We start from the raw sequence: 26,230 nt of genomic DNA, 5'->3' as shown, positions 1-26,230 counted from the left end.
CGGTTGACCAACTCGAGGGCCTGTGCCTCTGTCGGGTCGCAAACAGGGCCTGGCGCTACGTCTGTAAGCAAGGCAGCATGCAGCAGAGGAGTCTTAGATGACGGGGCAAAAGAATGGTGCCCATGATGATGGGCTTGCCAACAGCTTGCTATTGTCGGACAGCTGCGGCCTCTCAACCTCCGTTAGCAGTACAACCAGCCCGCATTTCCATGGAGCATATTGGGACCCATTTGCTCCGTACGCACAAGAGAGCCGCAAGGCGACCGTATCAAGTAGTGCAACAGGTGTTGATGGACGAGGACTTGAGTAGCTGATTGATAATGCCAATCCTTGCCCGTTGCACAACACGCCTGTCGCGAGGGTTTGGAGGCGTGGCGAGGTTATCATGATGAGGCATCGAACCGGAATGTAGGGAAGCGATGGTTTCCATGTCGGCAGTGATGCTCATAATCGTGAGATGCATGCTAACTAACTAGTTAGAGGAGACCAGAAGCAGTTGTGGGTGTTTGTCTGGTGGTATTAGTGCTGGGTGGCAACTATGACGCAGCGTAGCAGCGAGCCAAAGCCCCCTGTGGCTTGGTGACATTCGCTAATGCTGGAGGCGGGCTTGCAGGTTGTGGGTGTCAAGGGAGCGAGAGTAAGTACTATCAGCTCCAGGGCGTGGCTGAAGTGAGATGCACATCCGATGCGTGATGGTTGAAGTTGCAGGCTGCAGATATGTGTGCCAGAGAGAAAAGGGTCGTTGTGGTGGATGTGGGAATCCTTTGCCTGGCCAGCTAGGTACAGGCATTTTGCAGCACGTTTCGGCAAGTCTTGTGCTGCCCTGGAAATTGCTGCAAATCCACCTCAGCAGTGCACAGAAACATCCTACACGACTTGTAATGCTGGTCAGGATTACTTAGGGTTAATCTGCTTCTCCCCGTCGCACTGGCTGTTGTGACTAGAGGCCCAAGAGAATTAGGCTGGTTATCCAGCAGTTATTTGGTGCTGCCGGCTGAAATGGTGCAAGCATCGCACAGCGCGCTCCAGGGTCCCAAGTTCGTGATTTGCTGCTCAACGGGCTGGCCGCTGGCAGCCGCACAGGGTTTCTCGCGAGCCTGTTTGCTGGAGCTAAATGAGGTGACCCGCAATGAAGGTACCTTCATTGCTACATGTGTCTGGACAGTGCATGACACAGGTGCTTTTGTTGACAGATTTTCTTCCCGTCCAAGGTTGGGTGGTAGTTCTTTGAAAATGTATAAAGGAGATCTGTCGGAACACATTTTGAGAGACACGTCTTCCTGCATCAGTTGTCGGTCATGGAACTAACAGAACATAGCCCATATTACAGAGTCCACTATATTCTTGTTCTCCAGGCGCTGCGCAGCGCCGTGTCAGGGCCGGACCCAGCAAAGCCAAGTGCTGTCGACAGTGGCCCCCAGTGGTCCCTCCCCGCCCATTGTGCCCGCTGTGCCCGCTAAAAACGAAAACCATTTTAGCGGTTTTGGCCCACCGTAACAGGTGCTCGCCTTCTCACTTGTCTCGCTCTCTTCTCTCACCCTCGTTCCCGCTTTGACCAAGTCCCGGCCGCTGCACGACTTTCCCTTCCCGCAACACAGCGACTTTCCATCTTGGCATCCTCGCCAAAGTCACCACAAGACGACTCCCTCGCTCGCCCTCTTCTGCGAAGACTCGACCCTCCCCTCTACACGACAATTGAATCTGCAAGACCCAACGCCGATTCCGTCCATTATTCGCCTGCCTGCAGCCCGTCTCTCAGTGTCACAGCAAACGGCCTTCCCCGTCCCGCGCAACGACAGTCGTCCTCCACGCAACATTCATCGCCCCCCGACGTCGCCTAAATACAACTCCCTTGCCATCCTTCGAGTCCTTCCAGCATGATTCTTGGCTTCTAAGCACCCTTTACCTGTTTATTCCGCACACCTCGTCACCCTCATTATGGGTAACGGCCAGGGAAAGCCTGTCGACCTCAACGGCGAAGGTATGCTCCCGCTCCCGCTGCCGTGCTTCTAGAAGTGCCGTGCAGCACACCTCTTACCACTCGCTCTACACCTGCCCTCTGGAGTCACTCCAGGACATTCCTCACCTCACCGGCGGCTCTCGCGCTGTTTTCAAGCACACATGTCGCTCCGTCGTTTCCATTGCATCTTCCCAATTGACCAAGGCTTCTAACACTTCTATAGTAAGTCTCAACCACTTTCGCCTTTTACGAGTCGTCGGTCGCGGTGCCTTTGGCAAAGTCCGCATCGTTGAGCGAAAGGATACCGGGCTATCATTTGCCCTGAAGTATATTCGCAAAGATGAAGGTAGGCCTCAACTATCTGCCAGACCCCTGCCCCGCAGTGAGTCAATGTCTTGCTGACCACATCGTACTATGCTAGTTGTCAAGTCCGAGAGCGTCCGCAACATCGTGCGCGAGCGTCGCATGCTTGAGCATGTCAACCATCCTTTCATTTGCAACTTGCGCTACAGCTTCCAGGATATTGAATACATGTACGTCTTTCCCCATAGTATCTCTCCCCGCTATCCTTGGCATACCTCGGCTCACAAAACTACAGGTATTTGATTGTCGACCTCATGAGCGGCGGTGACCTGCGTTTTCACATTTCCCGAAAAACATTTACCGAAGAGGCTGTTCGCTTCTGGATTGCGGAATTGGCATGCGCCTTGCGCTATGTTCATGCCAACAACATCATTCACCGAGATGTCAAGCCGGATAATGTTCTTCTGGATGCAGATGGCCATGTGCATCTGACGGATTTTGTATGCTTATAAACCACTACTTTCCATACGTGTGGCACGTGCTGACCGGTACAAGAATGTTGCGTCCGACGTCGTTCCAGGACGAGTTTTGACCAGCAAGTCTGGCACCCTCGCCTATCTCGCGCCCGAGGTATACGCTGGTAAGGGTTACGATGTCCGTGCAGATTGGTGGTCGCTCGGCGTTCTTTTTTACGAATGCATCTACAACAAGGTACGGCCGAATTGACACTTTGCTTTCTGGGATAGTCGGCTAACCTATGCAGCGTCCTTTCGATGGCACTTCCGAGTCCACCTTAAGCCAACAAATTCAATACCAACAACCCAGATATCCCGTTACGCAACCCCCCGTCTCTCTCCCTTGCCTTTATGCCATTGGCTCAGCCCTGGATTCGAACCCGAACACTCGTCTCGGCCATACCTGGGATCATTTCACTAGTCACGAATTTTTCCGCGACATCAACTTTGATCACCTGGAACAGAAGCGGATCGAGCCCATATTCATACCATCCTCTGAGAAGACGAATTTCGATGCCACGTATGATCTTGAAGAATTACTGCTAGAGGAAGCCCCTTTGGAGGCGCGAGCGAGACGACAAAAGCCACGTGAACGTTTAAAGGAGGACGCCTCACAGCAAGAAATCCGAGAGGATGAGCTCTATCGTATGATCGAAACGGACTTCAGCCCATTTGATTACACGATAGCTGCGTACAAGAAGTAATAAGAACAGTCCAACCTCGATGCCTTTGCGCCAGACCTGCTAACAAACGACTACAGATACACAGAAGCTGCTGAAGAGGCTGGCATCCCTCAACATCCGAGACACCCACCCCCACTGCAGCCGGCTCATGGTGACGGTCCAAGAGCCATCACCACCGATGATGCAGTGCCTGCCCCCCCTGCAGGAGACGTGCCCTTCCTCGGAACATCTGTCAGTGATGAGGCGACTTATCCCAAGCCGGTCCGCTCCGCCCCAGCGCCTCCCAACTATCGAAGCGAATACGTTTCTAGGCGGAACATGTCCAATAGCAACAGGATAACAAGCCCCACTGGTGGCGTTCAAGTTACTCTTGATGGCGGTGGTAGCTGGTCTGACCTCGCCCGTCGAGACGCGACATTGCCCATTGATGCCAATACAGCGGCCGTCTCAAAGCACGAGGGCTCAAGCAGCATGTTTGGGTTTCTCAAGGGCAAGAAGGGTCGTAACCACAGCCCCAAGCCCAAAGAGCGGGGTGTTTTAGGGAAAGAGGGCGCTCGCGTAGTCATCAGCTAGACTATTTTTACGCCACTCTTCATACTGGAGTTGACTGGTTTTGGATTTCGACTTTCTGCTTTTTCGCCTGTTCAGTACTGGTTTTATACCCTGGGCCACGGATAGAGGGCCCACTTCTTAAATAATCACGCCCAAGCACATACATGGATGGTTCTATTTCCTTGACAATTCTCTTGAGCGTCAAAGCTGCGATCACATTTCTTACAAGGTTGCCCTGACACACAACCTCGGCACAGCTATCATGTTTGTTTCTCTTGCCTGATTTTATTGATTGATTGGTACTTGTTGCCTGTACATGCCATGTACTCAGCGCAAGAAGACTGGTATCCTTTGTTATTCTCCTCTTCATATATTCTACATAGCATTGCGATTTGATGCGATTGGGTGCGATTTCTTGGCTTAAATTCGAGTGTATAGCCAGACGAGCCTTGTTCTTTTATTCGGTTGTACTGTTTCTGACAGATTTTATTCGGTTGTACTGTTTCTGACAGATACATATATAACGTTATCTCACCATGATCTTGGTCGCTACCTAGTCCATGGCGCAAAAGTGAAGTCGTCCGTCCAATGCTGCTATACTGGACAGCCCTAAGAAGCGTTGTCGCATTCCAGGGAATCAAGCAACTCACATCAACGATGCACAAAATCAGGCTTGTATTCAAAGGAGTGTTATTCGGTTCCGTATACAAGTAGTTGTTCTGTCAAAGATAGTTACAAAGGACTCCGCAGACATAGAAACAATGCCTTGAGGAACCTGCACAACAAGAAAGAAAAACGGATCAAAACAGTCCGAGCCTCGCACCTCGAGCCGAAAGACATAAACGTATAGATTTGTAAATGCAAAGCAGATAATAGCCAACGCCAACAACACTGAGAAAAGGCAAGCCTATGATAATCATCTCCTCTTTTTCCTCTCCTTTTCCTCTTCTTCATCTATAACTACGGCTTGTCATTTGCCCCAGTATTGAAAACCGGTATTGAAACAAGCCAGTGTCGCCTGGAGACAGGGCGATTTCCGCTGACATTGTTGGAACAAAGAGTCGCCGTCCCCCTTTGCATCCTCTGCTCTCGGAGAGCAAAGCCCCTGCGCATAAAAACGCCGTGTAAAAAAGCATCCTTGATTGGCGAAATTGCTGCGTGCCGCGAAAAAAAAAACCATTGTTGCCCAACTCCTCGTTAGAATACACCCTGGATATCCCGATAGTTTGTGTCCCGCACTCGTAAACATACTAGCAAAACGACCTTGTACAGGGCGTCAGCAACGCCGCCTATCTTATTTCTTGGTCGTCTTGCTCCTGTCCACTTCGATGCCGAGCTTGTCGGCGACACACTCAGAGGCGACATCCTTGCCCATGTACTTTTTGAGGATGGTGTCAAAGTCGACCTCACCGACAACGGGGCCGCTACCGGAGCACTTGGCCTTCTTGGTGAGCTCGCTACATAGACCATCGAGGTCAAAATCGCCGCTCTGGGCTTTGGGGCATTCCTGCAACTTTTCCCTGCACAACGGGTTAGAATATGTGTCGAATTGCGGCCGATTGTAAGACTGGACATACCAGATCTCGTGTGCTCGTCTATTCTTGCCACCGACCGGGACGTCATCTTCGTTCTGCTTCGCGTCAATCTCAGCAATGAGATTATTCTTCTTGGGCAGGTTGGCGTTGGTAGCAGCGTTGAAAGGCGTGAGGAAGTCGGCATCAAATGAATCGTTGAAGAAGTCGTCAAAAGATGGGTTGGACATGATATTTTGCTGCGGCTCTCTGTAGTCATTGAAAAGCTGGGGATCAAACTGGCCGCCGTTCTGTTGCGCAAGCCAGTCCAGACTGTTGGTGCCAAAGTCCGCATTGGCAAAGTCAGTGAACGCCTGCTCCGAGTTATTTATGGGCAGCTGCTCCTCGCCAATTGTGCTGAGAGCATCGACTGGCTTGAAGCCCATAGGAGACTGTGTAAAGGGTTCAGGTGAGGTGCCACAGGAGGAGCTGGGCCCAACATTGGAGTTGGACGAGGCAGACGGCGAGCTCGTGGCCCCCGGGAAGCTATAGTTGGCCGAGTCAACGCTGGCGCGTGAGCCATTGCCGGCGGAGCTGCTCATCGAAGGTGAGAAGATGTTGGAAAATTTGGCCAAGTCTTCCTTGAACTGAGCGGCCGACTGCCGAGGAGACTTGATGTCGCTGCTCATGCTGACGGCGGGGCTAGACACCTGGGTGCCATTTTGGGGGCTGAGGGGTTGGGACACGGATCTCTGGGCCGGCTTGCTGAGGGGCGGGCCGGGAAGGGCTCCAAACTTGGGGAATTCAAACTGGAAGTTGACGTCGTTGATACCGTTGACACCAGCACCAGGGAAAGGAACGCTCTGCAGTGAAGGCTTGGGTTGAGCAAGCATGGACATCTTTTGCTTGTACTGCTTGAGCTCAGTGTTCATGCGGTCAACCTGGGCTCGAAGCCTGCTGTTTTCATGGTTGGTAGCTTCAGATGCCTTTTCCAACTCCTCAACCTTGATTTCGAGGTCTTTGAGGTGCTTCTCCTTTCTCTCGCGGAATGCTCTCTGTGCGGCACGGTTCTGCGCCTTGCGTTTCTAGCATGTGCATTAGTATTAGAGAACAGGGGCATGTGGGAAAAGGGTTGATTTACGGAAGTAGGCTCCGAGGTCAGCGGCTTTCGGCCGGGCTTCTTTGGAATCTTTTCACCGGCCTCACGCCTTTTCGCGTCATTCTCTAGACCGTCATCGTCATCGTCGTCGGGATAGCTGCGCTTCTCGTGCAAGTCATCTTCGGGGGTATCGGATTTATCAGAGGTAGACGGCATGTCGCCAATCATGGCAGCCTGGTCGTTTCCGGCAAAAGAAAAGTCGAAGCTGGAATCTCCAAACTCGTATTCATAGTTGTCGATGAAGGGACTCTCCTGGTAGCCTCCGGCGACGGGGGCACCATTGCTGGGGGAGTGCTTGAAGGAGCTGGGAGAGAGGGAGACTGGGTTCGGCGCGGCAGAGCTAGTAAGCGCCTGCTGTTTGTTCGTGTTGAGGGCAGCAAATAGCAGACCTTGCTGATGCGGAGTTAAGAAGAAGCCGTCGCCGGAATGTTCATTGGTGTTTGCGGACATTGTCAGGGAAGGGTGGGAGCCGCGCGGGGTATGACTTTAAGTATAGCAAGTATTGTATATGGTTCACAGAATTGAGACCAAGCCAGCAACAGAGTATTCAGTCGGTCTGGGCTGTTGGAGAAGATCGGTCAAAGAGGCGACGCCCTGGTGATGACTTGTGGTGAAGCGGGGCAGTGGTGGGCAGAGGCAGCAAGATAAGAATTGTGGTGGTGTTTGCAGCGATTTGCCACTGAAGACGGAAGTTGGGGTCTCGCCTTGACGGCGCCCAACTCTAAGATCAAGGACGGTAGCGGACTGGTGAAATCGAGGGCACAATGAATGGGCGCAACGAGGAAAAATATGCGTCGATAATCCAAAAAAAGGGCTATGTGGTGGGCGTCGGTAGATGTGGGAGGCAAAGAAGACAGCAGTTCTAGCGGTTTCTGGGTGAGGAATCAAATGGACGTTGACCCACTTGCGTCAGTCACGGTAGGGACCGACCTGACCACCAGCAGCAAGTAGGGGAAAAAATATATAACTAGTCAAGGATCCAGATCAGGACAGGGCCAAAAAAAAATGATGCACTGTGCAGTTGAACGAGGGCGAGTTTCGGGGCTAGGCGGCGTAAGGCTTTGAGTCGCTCGTCGTCTTGGCTGGGGCGAAGAAGAGGAGGCTGGCTGGTTGCAAGCAAGGCAAGCCAGTGGGTATCACAGACGTTGCGTCTCAATGCTGCGGCCGGTTCACCGTCCACTGAGTCAATCGGATCCCCCAGCGCGGGTCCCGGATGGAATTTACCAGCAAAAAAGTGCATTTGTAAGCCGTTGAAAGCGCACCGAAAAGACAAATGGGCGGGGCTCAGGCTTGTGGCCACGCCGGAGCTCCCAAGCTCCCCTCCCCCACCAATCAGAACCGTCGCTGCCGGCCCATGGTGCCAGCATGGTCCCGTGATCTCGACGAAAAGTAACCTAGTCGGCCCATACGAAATGGCGGGCTGAGCCAGGTACCCCGCGTGCATTTCTCTCTGTTCGTTCTTCCCAAGGCGGCGCAGTTCCAGCCGGAACGCTGCACCGTTCTAAAAAGGGGGGTTTGACACTGTGGCGGCGACGCTGGACTGCCGAAGAGAGGGGGACGACCCAGCCGGGGGTCGTAACTAGTGAAACAGAGTGTGAAAGGACTTTGGCGGGTTTGCGGGCCAGCATGCTGCAAGAATGCAAGCATCAGTAACTACAGTGAGAACTGACGACTGGTAGCGACGAGCCGGTATCCGTAGTATTAACCCCCAATATCCGCCGTCTACTGTCAATCTACAAATTCATCAACAATCGTCAATGGGCCGCTCTGACTCTGCTAGCATTCGGCCTCTCTTTGTGCTCGTAATGCGTGGCAGAGACGGTGCTGTAGCTGGCCTTGTTCCGATCCTCAAGCACATCCGATCGTCGGCCGCCTACCACGCGCGGGTCCTTGCCTCAGCCCTGTCCGCCAATTCAATCCTCGGGACGATTTTACGATTTTATTCGATTTTCTCTTGTGACGATTGTTTCCACTCAAATTTATTTTTCCTACCGTCTGATTCTTCCTACCGTCTGATTCTTCGCCAAGTTCCGCCGTCGACTAGCAAACAAAGGCTCCATTCAGCGCCAAAGAATATTCACCAGATCATCATAGGTCTTCTCAAGACCTGGATCCTGGGCCGTAGGATCACGAATACGCAAAAGCCGCTCGGATTCATCCCGTAGCTGAAGGGCCTCTGCTTCGTCCCTGGGCTCCTGACACAGCGCCTCGGACAGTTTGAACATGCACCTTGCGTGCTCCGCCATCATCGTAGTCTTGCGCTTTTCAGTGACGACTTTCGCATCTCGGAGATGTTTGATCGCAGCCTCAAGCTTTCCCTGATCGAGAGCCGTGCAGCCCATCCTATACATGCATGCAGCATTGAACGGATCTGTTCTCAGTTGGTCTCCCTTGGTCCACAAGTTCTGGGCTTCCATGAAATGGGCCTCGGCGGCTCCGAAATGACCATCATGGCGGTCAAGTGTACCGAGGGCAAAGTGTGTACTGCGTGTCTCCATCAGCATATGCCATCAAGGTTCATCAGTGCAGAGGTGAGGAAAGGAAGAGCCTTACTATGCTGCCATGGCCCAGTTGTACGGCTCGGCGGCTTCAATCTGAGCAATGGCTTGGGATAGGACATCTCGGGCGCGCTCACGCTGGTTTGCCCAAATAAGAGTTGTGCCCATGCTCTTTTTCAAAACGGCAGGCCACGCCCCTGGCTCTCCATTTTGCTCAGACCACTCCAACCAATGGTCACGGGCGGATTCTTGCCATCGTATGGCTTCCGCAAACTCATTGACCGTCGCAATTGCATTCGCCGCGTTCTCCGCTGCCCAAGATGACTCCCGCGGGTCAAAAGGCACTGCCTGAGATCTAATATTGTATGATTTCCGGAGCCACTCCACACCTTCAAGGGGCTTGCCCAAACGAACCAGCAGCTGCCCCTTGTGGGACGTGAGCGATCCTTGCAAATTGACAGTCCGATCCTCAACTGAGAGGGTCTCAAGTGCCATTGTGTTGACGTTGATGAGGTCCTCCAACTCCGAGTATGCATTGATCTCAATCAGGTAGCTGCAACAAAGGTTAGCTCCCGCTCTCGGTAAAAGCCTCCGCTCTATAAACGCACCGCTGACACGCATTACTGAGTTCGCAGTATATCTGAGTGGCTTTAAAATCACCGTGTTCCTCCATTTCTTTGCGGAAACAGTCCTTGAGACTAAGGACATGCTGCAGAAGTGCTGCACACTTGTTCCACACAAGATACATCTGTGCCGAGGCCGTGTCACGCCGAGGAAACGCATGCGATATGAGCACTGCGGCATCATCAAAGGCCTTTTGTCTCATTTCTGGCGACAGGAAGTACCTAAAGGCCGTCTGAACGAGGCGGTGAATAGACAAGGTCTGCGTTTCTTTGTCCCTCGAGACCAGCGCAATGGCAACGAGGTTTCCTCTTACCTTGAAGAAACTGCATACAAGTTATGTAAGTGGAGGATTATAGCGACAGCCATTGTGCTGCAACGACATACCTCGATTGGTCAGCACAGAAATTGAGTGACTCGGGCAGATCAGCGATGGACTGAACGTCGAAAAGTGATTCGGGGATACCATCTGGCGAGAGAAACGACAGAATTCCTAGCAAAGATAAGCTATCCTGGTCCAGCGACCTAAAGGACAAGTTGAAAAGAGCATTGAGGGAGCTGATTCCCGATACGCCTTGGATGCTGGCTTGTTGCTCATTATACAACGACATGCACTCGGCAATAGACCAATCGTGCTTGTGAAGCAGGCCAGCCATATGGGAAATAGCCAAGGCATGTCCATCCAGCTTCTCCGCAACTTCGTCGGCGGATTGGGCCTCACCCAGTGTAAGTCCTGCGGCAATGTCTGTCGACAAAAGATGTAGCAGGAACCTTGATGCTGTTTCCGAATCCCACGCTCCGACTTCCAGGCCGCTACCGGCCGGGTTAGTGGCGAAAGAGCTGTGGCGACTGGTGATGAGGACCTGACCACGGCTCGCTGTTGGCCAGTACTTGAGAAGAAGGTCCGCAGATTCCACATTGTCATATACAATCAACCAGCGGCATTCTGTTAGAATTGACATCATGTATTAGCTTCAAGATTTACAGAGGGAATGGGGTCTTGCGGCTCACTTGTTTGTCGGAGCCAGTCTAGCACAAGGGCGCGGTTGTCGTCATGATCCTTGACGCTCGCATCAGGAAGCTCGAGCCGGACCGCGATGTCTGTAAAGCTTTGGCTCATTGTGACCGGCTTCTCTCCGTGGACCCAAAACATGGCGTCCAGAGCCCCTTTCTGGAGTAGCAACTCGGCATATTGAAGCGCGATCGAACTCTTGCCCACACCGGCAAGTCCGTGCAGGGCAAGGGAGCGCAAAGAGTCGTCCGGCTCGGCATCAGCCTGGCCGAGATGCTCGCCAATCTTGGCGAGCACGTCGTCCCTGCCGAAGAAGCGACGGAGCCTCGGTGGGTGCATGATGCAAGGAAGCTTGGCCACATCCTCGGGCGTGGTTGGTTCTCTGAACATATGAGAAGGTGTATTAATTTGGCTGCCGAATGAGATATTGTACGTACAATGGAAACTTAGTCGGCATGGTGTACTTTGATGATTCAACTCGTAACAAATGGGGGGATTGCGACGTGGTCTGTTGAGATTTCGCTTCCTTTTGCAGCCAGTTGGTCCTTCGTCCGATCCCACGTTAGAACCTGGGCGAGGACTCGAATGATATCAGGCCTGTGGCGCTCCGGCTTAGGAGCACAATTGCCAGGATCAGTGCCTCAGTGCGGGCTCCACTGACACATCAACATTATGCATGCAGGCAGCCGCATCTTTGTTCGGGGGTGCGCGTAGTGGTCATGTACGCAGCCCATGCTTGCCACAATGGAGACAGCTTGAGCCGTTATGTCGCCCAACAGGATTTTGTTCACAGGTGCTACATGTGCCACTATGCTCACATACTTGGACATTCTATGTAGAGAAGAGGAAGCTCTGCCCAAGACCCTAGGTATGTATGTATATATGTATTACTGTTTTATGTTATACTATCCCTAAAAAGGGCAAATAACGCCTATAAGGACCTTATAAAAATAAACTAAAATATAAAATAATAAATAAAAGATTATAAGCCTATCTAATAAGTCTTATAAGGCTTTTACTAGTTAATTATAAAGTTAATAAAAAGCTACTTAAGGGCTAGTAATATATTTAAAGGTAAGAAAGATTAAGAAGGAGTATAGTAAGGCTACTTTAAATATATCTTACTAAAAAATAAGCTATCTTTAGTAAGCTTTATATACTCTAGCTAACTAATATTAATAGTTTTATTAATATAGCTATATTAGTTAAATTATAAAAGTATTATCTTTTTTTATATTTTTTTATAATAAAAGATATACTTTAAAGTCTTTTTTTTATTATAATTATATATAAGTATAATATTAATATAATAAAAGTGTTTATAATAAAGAGTAAAATCTTTATAGCCTATTTAGGCTATAAAGAGGTAATAAAGTTTAAGGTAGGTTAATACCTTTAGCTTTAGATTTAAAGTATCTTTTATTAAAAGGTTAAGTAAATAATACTTATTAGGTTAATTAGCTTATTATTAAATATTAAATTACTTAATAGTTATATTAATAAAGGTTTTTTTTATATAGTTATATATTAAGGTATAATTATTTATTAAAGGTCTTATAGCTAAACCTTCTTTAGTTAGATAGTTAATAATCTTATTACTTAGTATTTTATAGTACCTTAGTACCTATTATATATATATTAAGGTATTAGCTATTTAGGCTAATTTTTAGAACTTTATTAATAAGCTATAAGAAGATATTAAAATACCTTCTTTTAGGCTTATAATTACTACTATATTATCTAGATAAACTACTATCTTATTTATTTATAGTATAATATATTAAATAGCTATTTAAAGTCTATATTTTATACTTTTTACTTTTATATTAAAGACTTTATTTAAAAGAATTAGTCTTTTTCCTTAGTATATAAGTTTAAACCTTTAAAAAAGGGTATATCTTATCTTTATATTATTATTCTTATTTATTAACTTATTTAAAAAGATAGTAAGGTATTAGTTTATTTTTATTTATAACTATTATTAGAAATCTTTAATTATTATAATCTTATCTTAGTAAGTATCTTTTAAGAGGTATATTAATAGTTATAATAATAGTCTTTTAAAAACTAAAATACTTTTATAAGTTATTATAGCTATTATTAGCCTTTATTATTATTTTAAGCTTATTACTTAATTCCTTTTTTTAAATCCTTTAATCTTATATACTAGTAAGTATTTTTTATTAAGTAACTTAAGTTATAATATATAGTAATCTTTTATTTTATTTAAAAGTAATTATATTAAAAGTATACTTACTTTATATTAAAGTATTATTACTAGTATAGTCTATTATATTAGGATATAGTTTTAAATTACTATAGTTAGGTACTTCTATATCTTATTTATTTATTTTAATATCCTAATTTAAATAGGGTTAAAGGTACTATTATAGTTCTTTTTATAAAAAGGCTTTATACTACTTATATATTAAAGTTCTACTTTAAAGAGAAGTTTTAAAATAACTATTATATAAATAACCTATTTAATAAAGATAGAGGTAATACCTTAAAGTACTTAGTTAAGGCCTTTAATATACTATATAAGTATCTTTATTTTTATTATATAGTTTTTAATATAGTTTTTAAAGTTTAAAAAAGAGTCTAGGTATATACCTAATTACTTTATTTTATTCTTAATAGGTACTTTATAGTTACTATAATATAAAGTATCTATATATATCTTTTACTTATATAAGAAAAAAATAGCTTTTATTTTTAATAGGTTTAATATTATATTATTATTTTTTACTATTATAATTATCTAGTTTAGTATTTATTATACTTTAATAATAAGCTTAATATAGTCTTAGCTAGTTAAAAGTATATTATTATTATCTATATAACTATATTTATATACTTTATTATATATATATTCTATACTTAATAAGAATAAGATAAGTAATATTAGTAAGCCTTAAAGAAGTCTATACTCTAACTTAGTAAATTTACTTTAATAGTCTTCTATCTAGATTCTTACTATTTATCTTTATAAGAAAGACCTTATCTAATTTAAGATACTTTAATATTACCTTTAATAGGTTATAATAAGTAAAAGCTAAAGGTATTATACTATATTAAAAGCCTTTTAAATATTAAAGGTATAGAAAATAATATCTTTTTTAATAGCTATTATTAGCTTAATATTATATATTAGTATTTTAACTATATCTATTAATAATCTTTTTAAAAAGGCCTTAGCTATTATTAAAAGTAATATATTATATTATATAACTACCTAGGTAATTCTTTATATAATTAATTACTTTATATTTTTACCTAAGTAGGATAAAAAAGATATTAAGTATTAGTCTTTTATTAGTTTATTATCTTTATTTAGCTTTAATATTATTATTATATTAGCTTATTTAAAGATTTTAAGGTAGTATTTAACTATTAAGTACTTTTAATAAAGCTTATATATCTATTTCTTTAAGACTAGCTATACTATATAAAGTAGCTTTATAGTAATTTTATTTACTTTTAAAGATATATTTTCTATTAAAATAAAGGTATTCTAAATCTCCTTTATTAAGAATCCTATAGGCTAGGGTATTAGCTTCTTTAGGATAGTTAGAATATCTTCTAGTAAGTCTTCTCTTTAGATTCTTCTCTTAAGTAAGGCTTTCTTAAGGTATTTAGCTTTTTCTTTAGGTTTTATATATATCCTACCTTTATACTTAATTAATAAAGTCTAGAATTATAAGGTTAGGTTATATTAGTTTATTATTTTATATAAGGCTTTATTTAAATTAATACTATTTATTAGTTTTCTATTAAAGTTAGACTTAGCTTTTTATATTATTTAATAGAATTCTTTTTTTATTTTTTTTATATTTATTATACCTTATTATATTTTAATTACTATTTATTAATATAACTATTTATATTCTTTACTTTATTATAATACTCCTTTCTTTAATTATATAGGTATTTTATTATATACTTTTAGTATTATATTAAGTATTATAATTAGGTTTATTATTAGGTTTTTTAATTTCTTTAGTATTTTACTTTCTTTCTAGATTAGCTATTTATATTTATTAAGATACTTTATAAATCTTAAGATTTACTTTTCTTTTAATTATAGCCTATTAGCTAGCTTTTTTAAATACTTTATATTAAATATTATTATTATTAAAGTTTTATAATCTAATAATATATATAGCTAAAGAGTAATATTTATATAGGCTAAGGTAATATTTAAGATTATAAGGTTTAATATATTATTAATTTTATAAATAAGTATACTATTTATATTAAATATTTATAGGTTTTATTTAAAGATTTAATTAATAAGGTTTATTACTCCCTAGCTAGTTATTATACTTAGTTATTATTTATAATAATATATATTAAAGTCCTTTATAATAAATAACTTCTTTAAAGGTTTTTAGTCTTATAATATATTAATAATATATAATTTATTATTATCTTTATATATATTTAAAAAGTAATATTCTATAATAGTAATATTAATAATATCCTTATAAAGAATATTAGTTATCTACTAGACTTTAGATTATTAAAGTAACTTAAAGATATATATAAATACTTTTAGTTAATAATTAATACTATCTTTATATAGTTAGTATTAAATTAAGATAATATAAATATAGTTTTAATATATTATAGTTTTATAAGAATTTAAAAACTATAGCTTTTAAAGTATTATAATATTAATATTTTTTTTTTAATAATAGCTAATAGTTATATATACTTATAGTTTTAATAATATTAACTTAAAAGATAATTAATAGTTATTTTATTATATTAAAGGTTTTTTAGCTTTAGTTATAATTAATTAGCTTTATTTACTTTTTTAAATAGTTATAAAGAAGGAGAAGAATTCTTAGTTTTAATTAATATCTTTATATCCTAATTAATTAATAGGCTTTCTTTACTAACTAAGGCTATACTATTAAAGTACCTTATACTAGCCCTTTCTTTATTACCTATATATTATATTAGCTTCCTAAAGGTAATAGTATCTATAGTTTATTCTATAGAGTTATTACCTATATTATAGTCTACCTTATTATTAAATATAAAGTTATTTATATTTATTATATTTAAAAACTAGGTTATTTAGGCTATTAAGGCTTATTAGGCTATTTATAACTAGATTAAGTTATATAGAAGTATTACCTTATATATTAAAAAGCCTTTTTATTTAATAGTCTTTAATTAGTTTTTAATTAGCTTTTTAAGCTTTCTATTCTTATTAATTCTAGGTTTAGCTAAATAGTCTTTATTACTTATAAAGTAAAGACTATAGTAGTTAATATACTAAAGTCTATTATTATATTAATAGCTTTTATAACTATCTTTATTATAGTTAAAGTATTTCTTATAGGCTTAATAGACTTTTAAGTTATATTACTATTAATATATCTTATAAAGGTTTAGTTAGATAATAGGCTTTAATAGCCTTATAGGTTTATTATTAAAGATTTAGAAGAGTATTACCTTTATAATAAACTTAATAATAATTATTTAGTAGTTTTACTTCTTTATTACCTAGGTAGTATATTAAAGCTTTAAGGTAATTCTTATTATAATCTTAATAGTATTTTTAATAAAGAAGCTAGTATTAATAAAGATATTAATTTAGTTTATAATTAAGCTAAAAATATTATAAAGTATATATATAATTTAAAATTTAGATTTTTTAATATAAATTATATTAAATAGTTAAGATAATTAAAAATTATAATTAAGTATAATTATATTAATTTATTAATTTTTAAAAGTAATAGTAATTCTAAAAAGAATTTAAGATATTTAGTTAATACCTTTAATCTTAATTTAATAAACTTTTATAATCTTTTAATAACTATAATAAAGGTTAATATTTCTTAATTTAGTATTATTTAGGATTTAAATAAAGATTTATTTATTTAATTAATAAAGTCTTTAAAGTCTATTTTATACCTTTATCTATCTTTTTCTAATCTTTAGAATATTTATTAGTAAGCTTTTAAATCTTTATTATTATTATTATTATTATTACTATTAGCTATATCTATAGCCTTAGCTAGCCTTTAGTAATTTTAAGGTACTTTTAGTTATAGTATCTTTATAAGATATTAAGGGATTTTAGGCTTAGACCTAACCTATAAAAAGTATAGGTTTATTATTCTTTAAAGGGTTAATAACCTTTTTAATAGTAATTCTTATAATATCTTAATATTATTAGATTACTTTAGTATTTTTTTACTTATTAAATTATTTTAAAGTAATATTTAAGGTAATAATAAAAACCTTATTAACTTTAAAAAGAAATTATTAAATATAAAAAGCCTAATTAAAAGCTACTTTTATTAGTATTATAAAGTAGGTAATAAAGTTAATAAAAATAAGGTTAACTATAAGTTTATTATTATTATTATTATCTTAATCTCTTTATCTTTAAAGGTTATTTTTAAATTATACTTTCTTATTAGAGGTTAGGCTATATTCTTTTTTAAAGGAATTAAGGTCTTTTTAGCTTAGCTAAAAAGTTAAATATTTAATTATTTAAAAGGGGATAGGCTTTATTAGTTATAAGACTAATAGTATATATAGTATTAGCCTATATAGCTAGTAAAAGGGGGGTTTTATAAGCTTATTAAGTGTAAGGTAATGGCTTATATGGGGTACTAATAGCCCTACTAATAAAGAATTTATTAAAGGAGAGAGTTGCCTAAGACCCCAGGTAGAGCGGTGGACAGAGTAGACCCAGAACAACACAGTGTACAAATAATCTTTCAATCATTTCCCTACCCTCAGTGCCTTCCCCGTATCCTAGAACTAGTACTACCCCAGGACTTCTCTAGCGCTTGGATTACTCGTTTACTAACTAGAGGGTAGCATGTCCGGCAGATCCAGGCGCGAACACAGCATAAGGCGGCGGTTGTCTCGGCGGAAATGTTGCCTCCCACGCGCTTTGGACCTTGATCAACACAGCTTCCTGATGCCCTGACGCTACTGCCGCCATTCCAAATGGGCGACCATTGAAATCGAGATAGCCAAGTGGCAGGCTCGCGATTGGATAGCCTTCACGAAGCCATTGTTAGCAAAATTTCCAACTTAGTGAAAGAGTCGTAATAGGAGCGTACTCACCGCTTGCGCAAGCGATGGTGGGCATGGGACTCTCTGCCGGGCCAATAATGACATCAAGATCGTACTCTCTCAATATTTTGTCGATGCCCTCGTCCCTTGCGACCTTTCTAGCGAGCAGCAGAGCTTCTTCTAGCTCCTCGGCGGTAGATTTATCCGCAAGAGCTTTTTCAAGCCGATCTTGCAACGGATAGCCTAGAAATGGTTAGAAGTGATTGTAAATTTCGCAGGAACTTATTTACGCGGTGGAAGTTCTCTTTCGGCGTGGTCTCGGTTGTACTGGACCAACTCTTCGAGGCTTTTAATATGCGAAAAGTCCAAACTCTTGAGATAGGCTTCAAAATCCTTCTTAAAATGGCCGGCTAGACATGTTTAGTAAGGGTGTTGAAGATTGTGTACCACTGCCTGTAGTGTAAGAAAACACTCACTGAAAAGCTTTCTGTGGGCGAGCTCTCCATCTATGCTGAGCGCATCTGGAAGGACCAAGGGAACAAACTTGTGGAAAGACTTCGCCTGGCTCTGGATTAGAGCATATGCGGAGTCAAATGCCTCGCTCTGTAAAGTAGTTTAGAAATATGTCGCTGGATGCATCACAGGTGGTGAGTCATACCATCTGTTTCGTAGCCCCAGCGTCCGGTTTTGTCCAGGAATCCGACGATCCCCATTTGGCAGGATCAAGCACTCCAACTTTCAGGTCTGCCCAGGTGTTGGTCAAGACGCTTTTATATCCGCCATCGGGAATTGACGTCTTGGCTGGATCGACGAGTATGTCCATGAGGTTTGCGAGATCTAGAACGCTCTTTGTCATCGGACCTGCCGAGTCGGCGAGTGATGAAATGAGGACAATGCCTTGCTGAGATATGAGGTTGACTGTTGGCTTGATTGTGTAAAGAGCTGCCTTGGATGCCGGGGAGATGAGTGACGCTGCCGTCTCGGTTCCGATCGAAACTGGCGCTAGACCTGCACTGACAGCAATGGCAGGACCCGATGATGAGCCTCCCGGGTTCTGAAGGATGAGAAGTTTAGCACAGGAATTTCTAGTGAAGCGCTGCCAACTTACGCTGTGTCCACCAGGAGTGTCATCTTCCTGTATGCCGCCCCGAGCATACGCAGATTGGCTCTGACCTCCAACAGCAGACCAACCACATATCTGGTCTTCACCCCTGTGACATTATTAGCGAAAATTCAGAGAAAATGAGGAAGATGAGTATCGGACTTACTTGAAGTAGCTTAATTCCTAAGAAATTAACATTAGATATTATCGGCCCTTATTTAGTCGATCAGATTCGTACCGAAAGATTGGCTTTACCAAGAATAATAGCACCAGCCTCAATTAGCTATATATTATTAGCTCCAAGTTGCTGGCTATAAAAATATAGGAAGAGAAAAAATGACTTACCCTTTCAACAAGCTCTGCACTTTTTTTCGGCCGGGAGCCGGCCAATGCAAAACTGCCTGCTGTGGTATCCATTCCCATGTCGGGGTGTGTGGTAATATTATCCTGTTTTCTCCAAATTTAGTATGATATAGAAGGTCACCTTAGTACGCAAGTTCCATACCTTGATCAAAATTGGGATACCATGCATGCTTGATCGCACCTTGCCCTGGGCCCGTTCATCATCAAGCTTAGTTGCTGCCTCGAGCAACAGATGTGTCGGGGGAGTGCTGATGACAGCGCGAAGATAGCCATTGTACGTCTCTATACGCTCCATGTAAAGCTTAACTAACTGCAGGCTGGTCAGGTCGGAGCGTTGCAGAAGCGCTTGTATATCTGATGCTGTAGCGGTGCGAGGGTCCATTATGGCCGACGTTGCGTTCTCCATCCTGCTTGCTCTTTGCAATTGCTAGGCGACTGGCAACGGAATTCCGTGAAAAGAAGGAGATCGCTGAGGGGAGTTCGAGCTTCACTGGTTCCTGATGAAGCCAGAGTTGCGCACTCAGAACATCGAGGGGGCCGCTGCTGAAAGTTGAGAAGATTTTATCACCAGGAACAAAGCGAAGGAGGACCGGTTGGATACTTGCCGCCATGAGTAATAATTTAGACACCAGAGTATTCAACTGGCACATAATAATTAATTTATGAAAGCACAGCACGCCTCTGGGAAAAGTGGCTGAGACACCTTCAGTTCAGACACCCCCTCCCCCCCCCCCCGAGGGCCTCCAGCACCGCGGCAGGCTCGTACATCCGCTTACTGGACGGATATGTGTGCCATGTCCTTATTTCTCGACGGGATTTCCCCTCATTTCAGCCCAATCTAAGCCCAGTTTTTTGTTTGCCTTGTGGCCCACCTGCTTTCGATGACTCCTCGTTCGGCCGATACAGACCAACCACGTAGCTTCATATGGTCCGCCAGGCATTTGCGGGAAAAGAGAAAAAAGAAAGGTCGATTAACTATTGTGGAGCTCCCTCACCGAATATTACTTACAATTTTTAGAAATCATGAAAAAAGAAATAGCAAGACCAACGTTCGCATCCCCTCTTTCTCCCCGACAACCCCATGGTTGGCGACAACAATCCAACGTGAGATACTGAATAATTTCCTTGTCCAGTATTCTTCTGTAAGGTACTAAAATCGTCTTCAGTGGGTTGATATATCTGGTTTTCAGCATGCTCAATTGGTCATGGTTCGGATGGCGAGGCAATTAGCTGCCGGATTCTTCGCAGGCTGCCAGCGTTGTGCGCCTTTGAGATGGCCAACTTTGACAGCTGTTCCTCAGTGATTCCCGAAGTCGTATGTCTCTTGGTGTCTTGGGCACTGAAAACAGTGATCTTTGTTTCATTCGCAGACGCGACAGTAGACATGTATTTGTTGTTGGCTGGTGTCACTGTATGAGGACCTGACGGCGCCAACCGTGCTGTGGAGCTGACGTGGAAAGATACCAAGGCATTTGAAGGAATATGTCTCTTATGTTATATATACCCTAGTAGTGTTAACTTCATGCTGCTTGTTCCTATGCTTGGGTAATATGTGTGTGCAGTGTCACGCCAATCATGGTTGTTCCTGCCTGAGTTAGGGTGCACTCGCCCACTGTGGAATAGGTAAAGCACGGAAATCAAGTGGTCTGCTACTGCGAAACCACGTTGGTAGGAACACTGAATATGTTCTACCAGGATCGAGGTCCAATAGAAAAGAGTTTAATGGTCACCTTAGCGGCTAGGGTTACGTAGACTGGATTTTGTTCACTTTCTCCTGACGAGCATAGCCGAATGTGGCACGCAGTCTACGCGCTGTGCATCCTAATACACGTCAGTATCGGATTCATAGCGCGCGATGAAATGAGCCACTAGAGCATATATTAGCACGCGATTAGCATTTAATGCATTTTGGCTAGACAGCCTGGCGCGGGTAGTGGTAAAGTACTGTGACTCCGACTCCGACGGGCTGGAGGCGGAGGAGAGGCCGTTGCTGTCACGTGCACAGTACTACTTAGGGCCATAAGCCACCTACTTAGTAGCTATAGAATAAATCATCATCTTACTAAATTCCCTTATACCTAATAAAATAGTAGTAATATTAGTAGGATTATTAAAGACTATTAAAATTTATTAAATTTAAAGCTCTTATTAATAATAATATTTATTTTTATTTTTCTTTTTTTCCTACCTATAATTAGCTATAGCTAATATACTAAATACCCCCCCCCCCCCCTTAATTTAATCTATCCCCCCTTAATACTAGTATTATAAAAGTAAATCTAGCTAAGCTAGTTAACTTAAATACTAGCTAAAATATACTAGCTTTAATAAACTAAATAGTATATTAATATTAAATTATTATATATAGAAATAAATAAAAATTATCTAGCTTATATTTTAAGCTAGCTAGCTTATATTATATATATATAAGACTAGATAGATAAGTAAGAAAAGACTCCCCTTAACTTAAGTATAGTATATACTATTTTAAAAGCTTAAAGAACTTATATAAATATATATATACTTATAAAAAACTATATAGTCTTTATAAAGTAGTTTATTTACTAAGCCTATATAGAGTTATTTTTAATAAAACCTAAACTATATTAAAGAGAAGAATAAATATAGTAAGAAGAGTAGGAAAGGTAGGAAGTAAGAGGATAAGAGAAAGGAAGCTAGGTATATATATTTAGCCTACTAGGTACCTTTTTAATATAAAACTAAACCCCTTTTTATCCTTATTTAACCTTAATATTAGCCTCCTTCTTAAATTTTATTACTAGGTTTAAAGAAATTAGCTTATTCTATTATATATAGATAGATACTAAATAGTAAATAACCTTAATAGAAAATCTATAAATAAGCTATTATTAAGTAAGCTAGATAGGAAGTATACCCCCTTTAAGTAACCCCTTACTACCTATATAAGATATTAGTATACTCTCCTTAGTAGCCTTAGTATAGATAGCTACTATTATAGAAATAACCTTAGTATATTACTATAAGAAGATACTAATAGTATTTATAATAGTAATAGTAATAGCTAATAAGCTTAAGCTAACTAAGCTTTAAAAGAATAATATTAGTTTCTTTAATCTTAACCTTAAATATTAAAATAAATAAGAAACTAGGTAGGTTATAAAAGCTAATAAAGATCTAACCTTTATCTATATTTATATATTTATAAACTAACTTAAGTAATATATTATTAGCTATAGTAAATAGTAAGTTAAGAATACTTAGGTTACCTATTTATATAGTAAAGCTACTTAATAATATAATAGCTACTTTACTATAGTAGACTAATAACTACTTTATAATATATCTATAAAGGATATCTATACTAGTCTTATTAAAAGATAATAGAAGTTAATAGTAAAAGCTATTAAAGACTTAATAAAAGCTTAATATACTTTAATAAATATATATAATAGCTATAGTATTAAAATATATACCTTATAAGTATTAAAAGATATATAAGCTTATAAATTAGGCTAGTAAGTATAGCTTTAAATAGTATATAACTCTCTTAACCTAATAATCTATAGCCTATTACTACTACTAGTATTAAATATTATAACTTTATAGTTTATAATAGTATTATAAGAATAATAAGATATAATAAGAAATCTTATAAAGTAAAAGTAGAATAATATACCTTATATACTATATTTAGATTAGGTAGTATAGTACTTATTTAGGCTATATAATATTTATAGCTAGTCTTATAATAAATAGTAAAGATAGTAGTAGTTAAATAACTATTAGAATAGCTAATAATCCCTACTCTTAGTATATATAGTAAGGCTAGGGCTATATATAATAACTATAAGATATAAGGAAGGCCTTATAAGCAACCCCTTCTAGACTATTTTATAGTAATATAGATATTCTACCTTAAGCTAGTAGTAGTATATAGAATATAAATAGCTTTAAAAAAAATAATAATAGCTATAGTAAGTATAAGAATAATATATACCCTTTATATTATACTTTATACTAGCTATATAACTAAGGTAGATATAATTAAGGTAGTAGGCTATAGTAAATAATAGGTATATACTAGTAAGATAAGGAAATAGAAAATTAAGGTATAACCTAGGGAGATAACTAGTTTATAGATATACTATTAAAGAAGGAAGAATATAGCCTAATAGATTATTTTAATAATCTATAAGCTATAGTAGTATATACCCTAGCTAAAAAGCTAAAAAAGACTATTAATACCTACTTTATTACTACTATATAAGGTATAACTAAATACTATATTTATAACTAGGCCTTTAGTTCTAGTAATAATTTATATAAATATATATATATAGCTTATTTAAATATAACTACTAGCTTAAATAATTAAGATTTTACTTACTCTAATATTCTTTATAATAACCCTCTTATAAGTATATATATTAAATATAATATAGTATAACTAGCTATATATTATATCTTCTAGAATATATCTTCTAAATTATAACTACTTTTATAGATTATTTAAGTAATAGTTATATATAGCTTAATAACTTAAGTACTATAAGGTTCTAGCTAGTTATACCTATACTTCTAGGTCTACCTAGACCTAAATATACTAGGTATACTCTATAATATATATATTAATACTAGCTTTAATACTATACTAGTAAATAAGAGATAGCTAGTTAAGAACTATCCTAACTTAACCTTACTTATAAAGGTATAGTTAGTATAACTATATAATATAAAATAAGCTTAGTATATAGTAATAAAGTATATATACTTTCTACTATATCTTCTTAGTATATAATAGGATAGTATATTAGCTATAGTATATTAAATAATTAATATAACTATAATACCTAAGCTAAGAACTAATATACTACTTAGTATAGATATATTAAGGCTATTATAAATAGATATATTAATTATATAGTATAAAGTAATCTTATATAGCTATTAATATATAAGTATACTAATAAGTATATAGGCTTAAATATAATATAATATAGTAGTAGTTAAAGTTAACTTATATATTATCTTAGTATTAAAAAAGACTATATTAATATTAATTTAATATAATACTACTAAAGATACTAAATAAGTATAATATATATATAAACCTTAAATAATACCTAATATTATAGCTTTCTTTATTATAATATAGTAAGATATATATTACTTACTAGTATATAATAACTTATTAAAGTATATAAAACTATATAAATATATAAGGCTTAGGTAGCTATACCCTCTATACCTAAAGGCCTAAGTATATACTATTAAACTATAGTAAGCTAACTTAGTAATAAAGCTAGTAGTAGTTAGTAAAATAGAAAATAGTAAGTTTACTATAGCACTAGAAGCCCTTAAGATAAATATAATTATATATCCTACTAGTATTAATATCTATTATAATAGCTTATAATAGTAAAATATAGCTTTATATAGGCTAGTTATAAACTATATAGTACTTTTTAAAGATAAAGGCTTTACTATAATACCCTTAAAGGAATATATATATATATACCTAAAGCTAGGCTAGGAAGAGATACTCTTATATTATTATAAGGTATACCTATAAAGTCTTAAAGAATAGAAGATTATCTAGATAATAGTTAATAATCTTATTACTAAAGGTAAGCTAGAATATATATATATATAAGTACTATTTATATTCCCTATCTTTATTATCTAATAAAGGTAAGGTAATAAAAAGAAAGGTTATATAGTAGTAAATATAAAGCTTTTAAATAAATAAGCCTTAAGTAATATATACCCTATATAATAATAAGATACTATTATAAGTAAGTTAGCCTATATTAAATATATTACTATTATTAATATTATAGTATTTTACTATTAATAGTAACTATATCTAGATTTAATATAGGTATTTATAATTATTATATATAAAGGTTAATATATATTCTAGGTACTTATTATAGGCTATAAGAATAATAATACCTATATATAGTAGTATATAGATAAGATTTTAAAATAAACTAAAGGCTTACTATACTATAATAATATCTTTATAGGGTCTACTAGCTTTAAGGAATACTTATATTATATCTAGGAAGTTTTTTAAGCCTTACTATATAGTAATATATTAATTAGACTATAGAAATCCTATATTATATATATATTAGTTATTATACTTAGATAAATAGTTAATAGCCTTAACCTTAATATAATAAATAATAAGCTAGCTATAGTATATAAGCTTAAATTTCCTATAATACTAAAGGAATTAAAAATACTTTTAGGCTTTACTAGAGCTCTAAGGTATAATATACTATACTATACTATAATTATAGAACTATTATAAGAATATAAGACCTAGCTATAATAAGCTATAAGAGTATAAAAGACTATAACTATACTACTAGGTAAGGTATATTATATATAATAGGCCTAAGCCTAATAGTAGGCTTATAAAGATTAGGCTAGTTAGAATATACTATCCCTTTTAATATAAATAAAGCTATATAGCTTTAAGTAATTAAAGATAGTTTTTATATAGTATTATACCTTAGTATACTTTACTATATATAGGTAGCTATTCTTTAATATTAATATAGTAAAAACTAGTATTAGAGTTATAGTATACTATATATAAGAAATAGCCCTAGCTAGTATTACTAAAGATAGAAAAGTAGTAAGCTACTTACTATATATAGTAGTTAAATTAATTATATTTCTTTCTTATATATTATTAGATAAAGAAAAGAAGTACTAGGCTATAAAGATAGAAGTATATAGCTATATTTAAATATTAAGGAAGCTCTAATATATAATTAATATAATAGATAAGCTACTAGTAATATACTTTACTAACTACTACTTTATTATTTAATTAAATAAATAACTTAATATTACTAATATAATAAATAGATAAGTTATTAATAAGAAAATTATATAGGCTATA

At 38.2% G+C, this 26,230-nt stretch overlaps 4 protein-coding genes across 4 annotated transcripts; 1 reads left to right on the top strand and 3 right to left on the bottom strand.

The window, feature by feature from the left end:
• Positions 1-1,938: 1,938 nt before the first annotated feature.
• CCM_09378 (protein kinase, putative) lies at positions 1,939-4,034 on the top strand (the record flags this gene model as incomplete). Its single annotated transcript, XM_006674512.1, has 7 exons — positions 1,939-1,981; positions 2,184-2,342; positions 2,382-2,493; positions 2,559-2,763; positions 2,819-2,974; positions 3,027-3,478; positions 3,539-4,034. 7 exons carry the CDS (start codon positions 1,939-1,941, stop codon positions 4,032-4,034), a joined length of 1,623 nt encoding a protein of 540 aa, XP_006674575.1.
• A 1,273-nt stretch (positions 4,035-5,307) lies between these two features.
• CCM_09377 (bZIP transcription factor (AP-1), putative) lies at positions 5,308-7,133 on the bottom strand (the record flags this gene model as incomplete). The annotated part of the gene is made up of 3 exons (XM_006674511.1): positions 5,308-5,533; positions 5,591-6,609; positions 6,666-7,133. The coding sequence occupies 3 exons, from the start codon at positions 7,131-7,133 to the stop codon at positions 5,308-5,310; spliced, it is 1,713 nt and encodes a 570-aa protein (XP_006674574.1).
• A 1,610-nt stretch (positions 7,134-8,743) lies between these two features.
• Positions 8,744-11,271, bottom strand: CCM_09376 (Tetratricopeptide-like helical; the record flags this gene model as incomplete). The annotated part of the gene is made up of 6 exons (XM_006674510.1): positions 8,744-9,167; positions 9,237-9,734; positions 9,790-10,128; positions 10,190-10,748; positions 10,814-11,226; positions 11,252-11,271. 6 exons carry the CDS (start codon positions 11,269-11,271, stop codon positions 8,744-8,746), a joined length of 2,253 nt encoding a protein of 750 aa, XP_006674573.1.
• Positions 11,272-17,652: 6,381 nt separating this feature from the next.
• CCM_09375 (amidase family protein) lies at positions 17,653-20,270 on the bottom strand (the record flags this gene model as incomplete). The annotated part of the gene is made up of 12 exons (XM_006674509.1): positions 17,653-17,849; positions 17,916-18,107; positions 18,155-18,274; positions 18,341-18,467; positions 18,523-18,918; positions 18,973-19,075; positions 19,133-19,149; positions 19,205-19,249; positions 19,312-19,413; positions 19,472-19,609; positions 19,641-19,970; positions 20,202-20,270. The coding sequence occupies 12 exons, from the start codon at positions 20,268-20,270 to the stop codon at positions 17,653-17,655; spliced, it is 1,836 nt and encodes a 611-aa protein (XP_006674572.1).
• Positions 20,271-26,230: the final 5,960 nt, after the last annotated feature.

Source organism: Cordyceps militaris, assembly GCF_000225605.1.
Source record: "Cordyceps militaris CM01 unplaced genomic scaffold CCM_S00009, whole genome shotgun sequence".
Lineage (NCBI taxonomy): Eukaryota > Fungi > Ascomycota > Sordariomycetes > Hypocreales > Cordycipitaceae > Cordyceps > Cordyceps militaris.
Note: the sequence above shows the minus strand (reverse complement) of the source record. Positions and strands in the feature narration are given on the sequence as shown.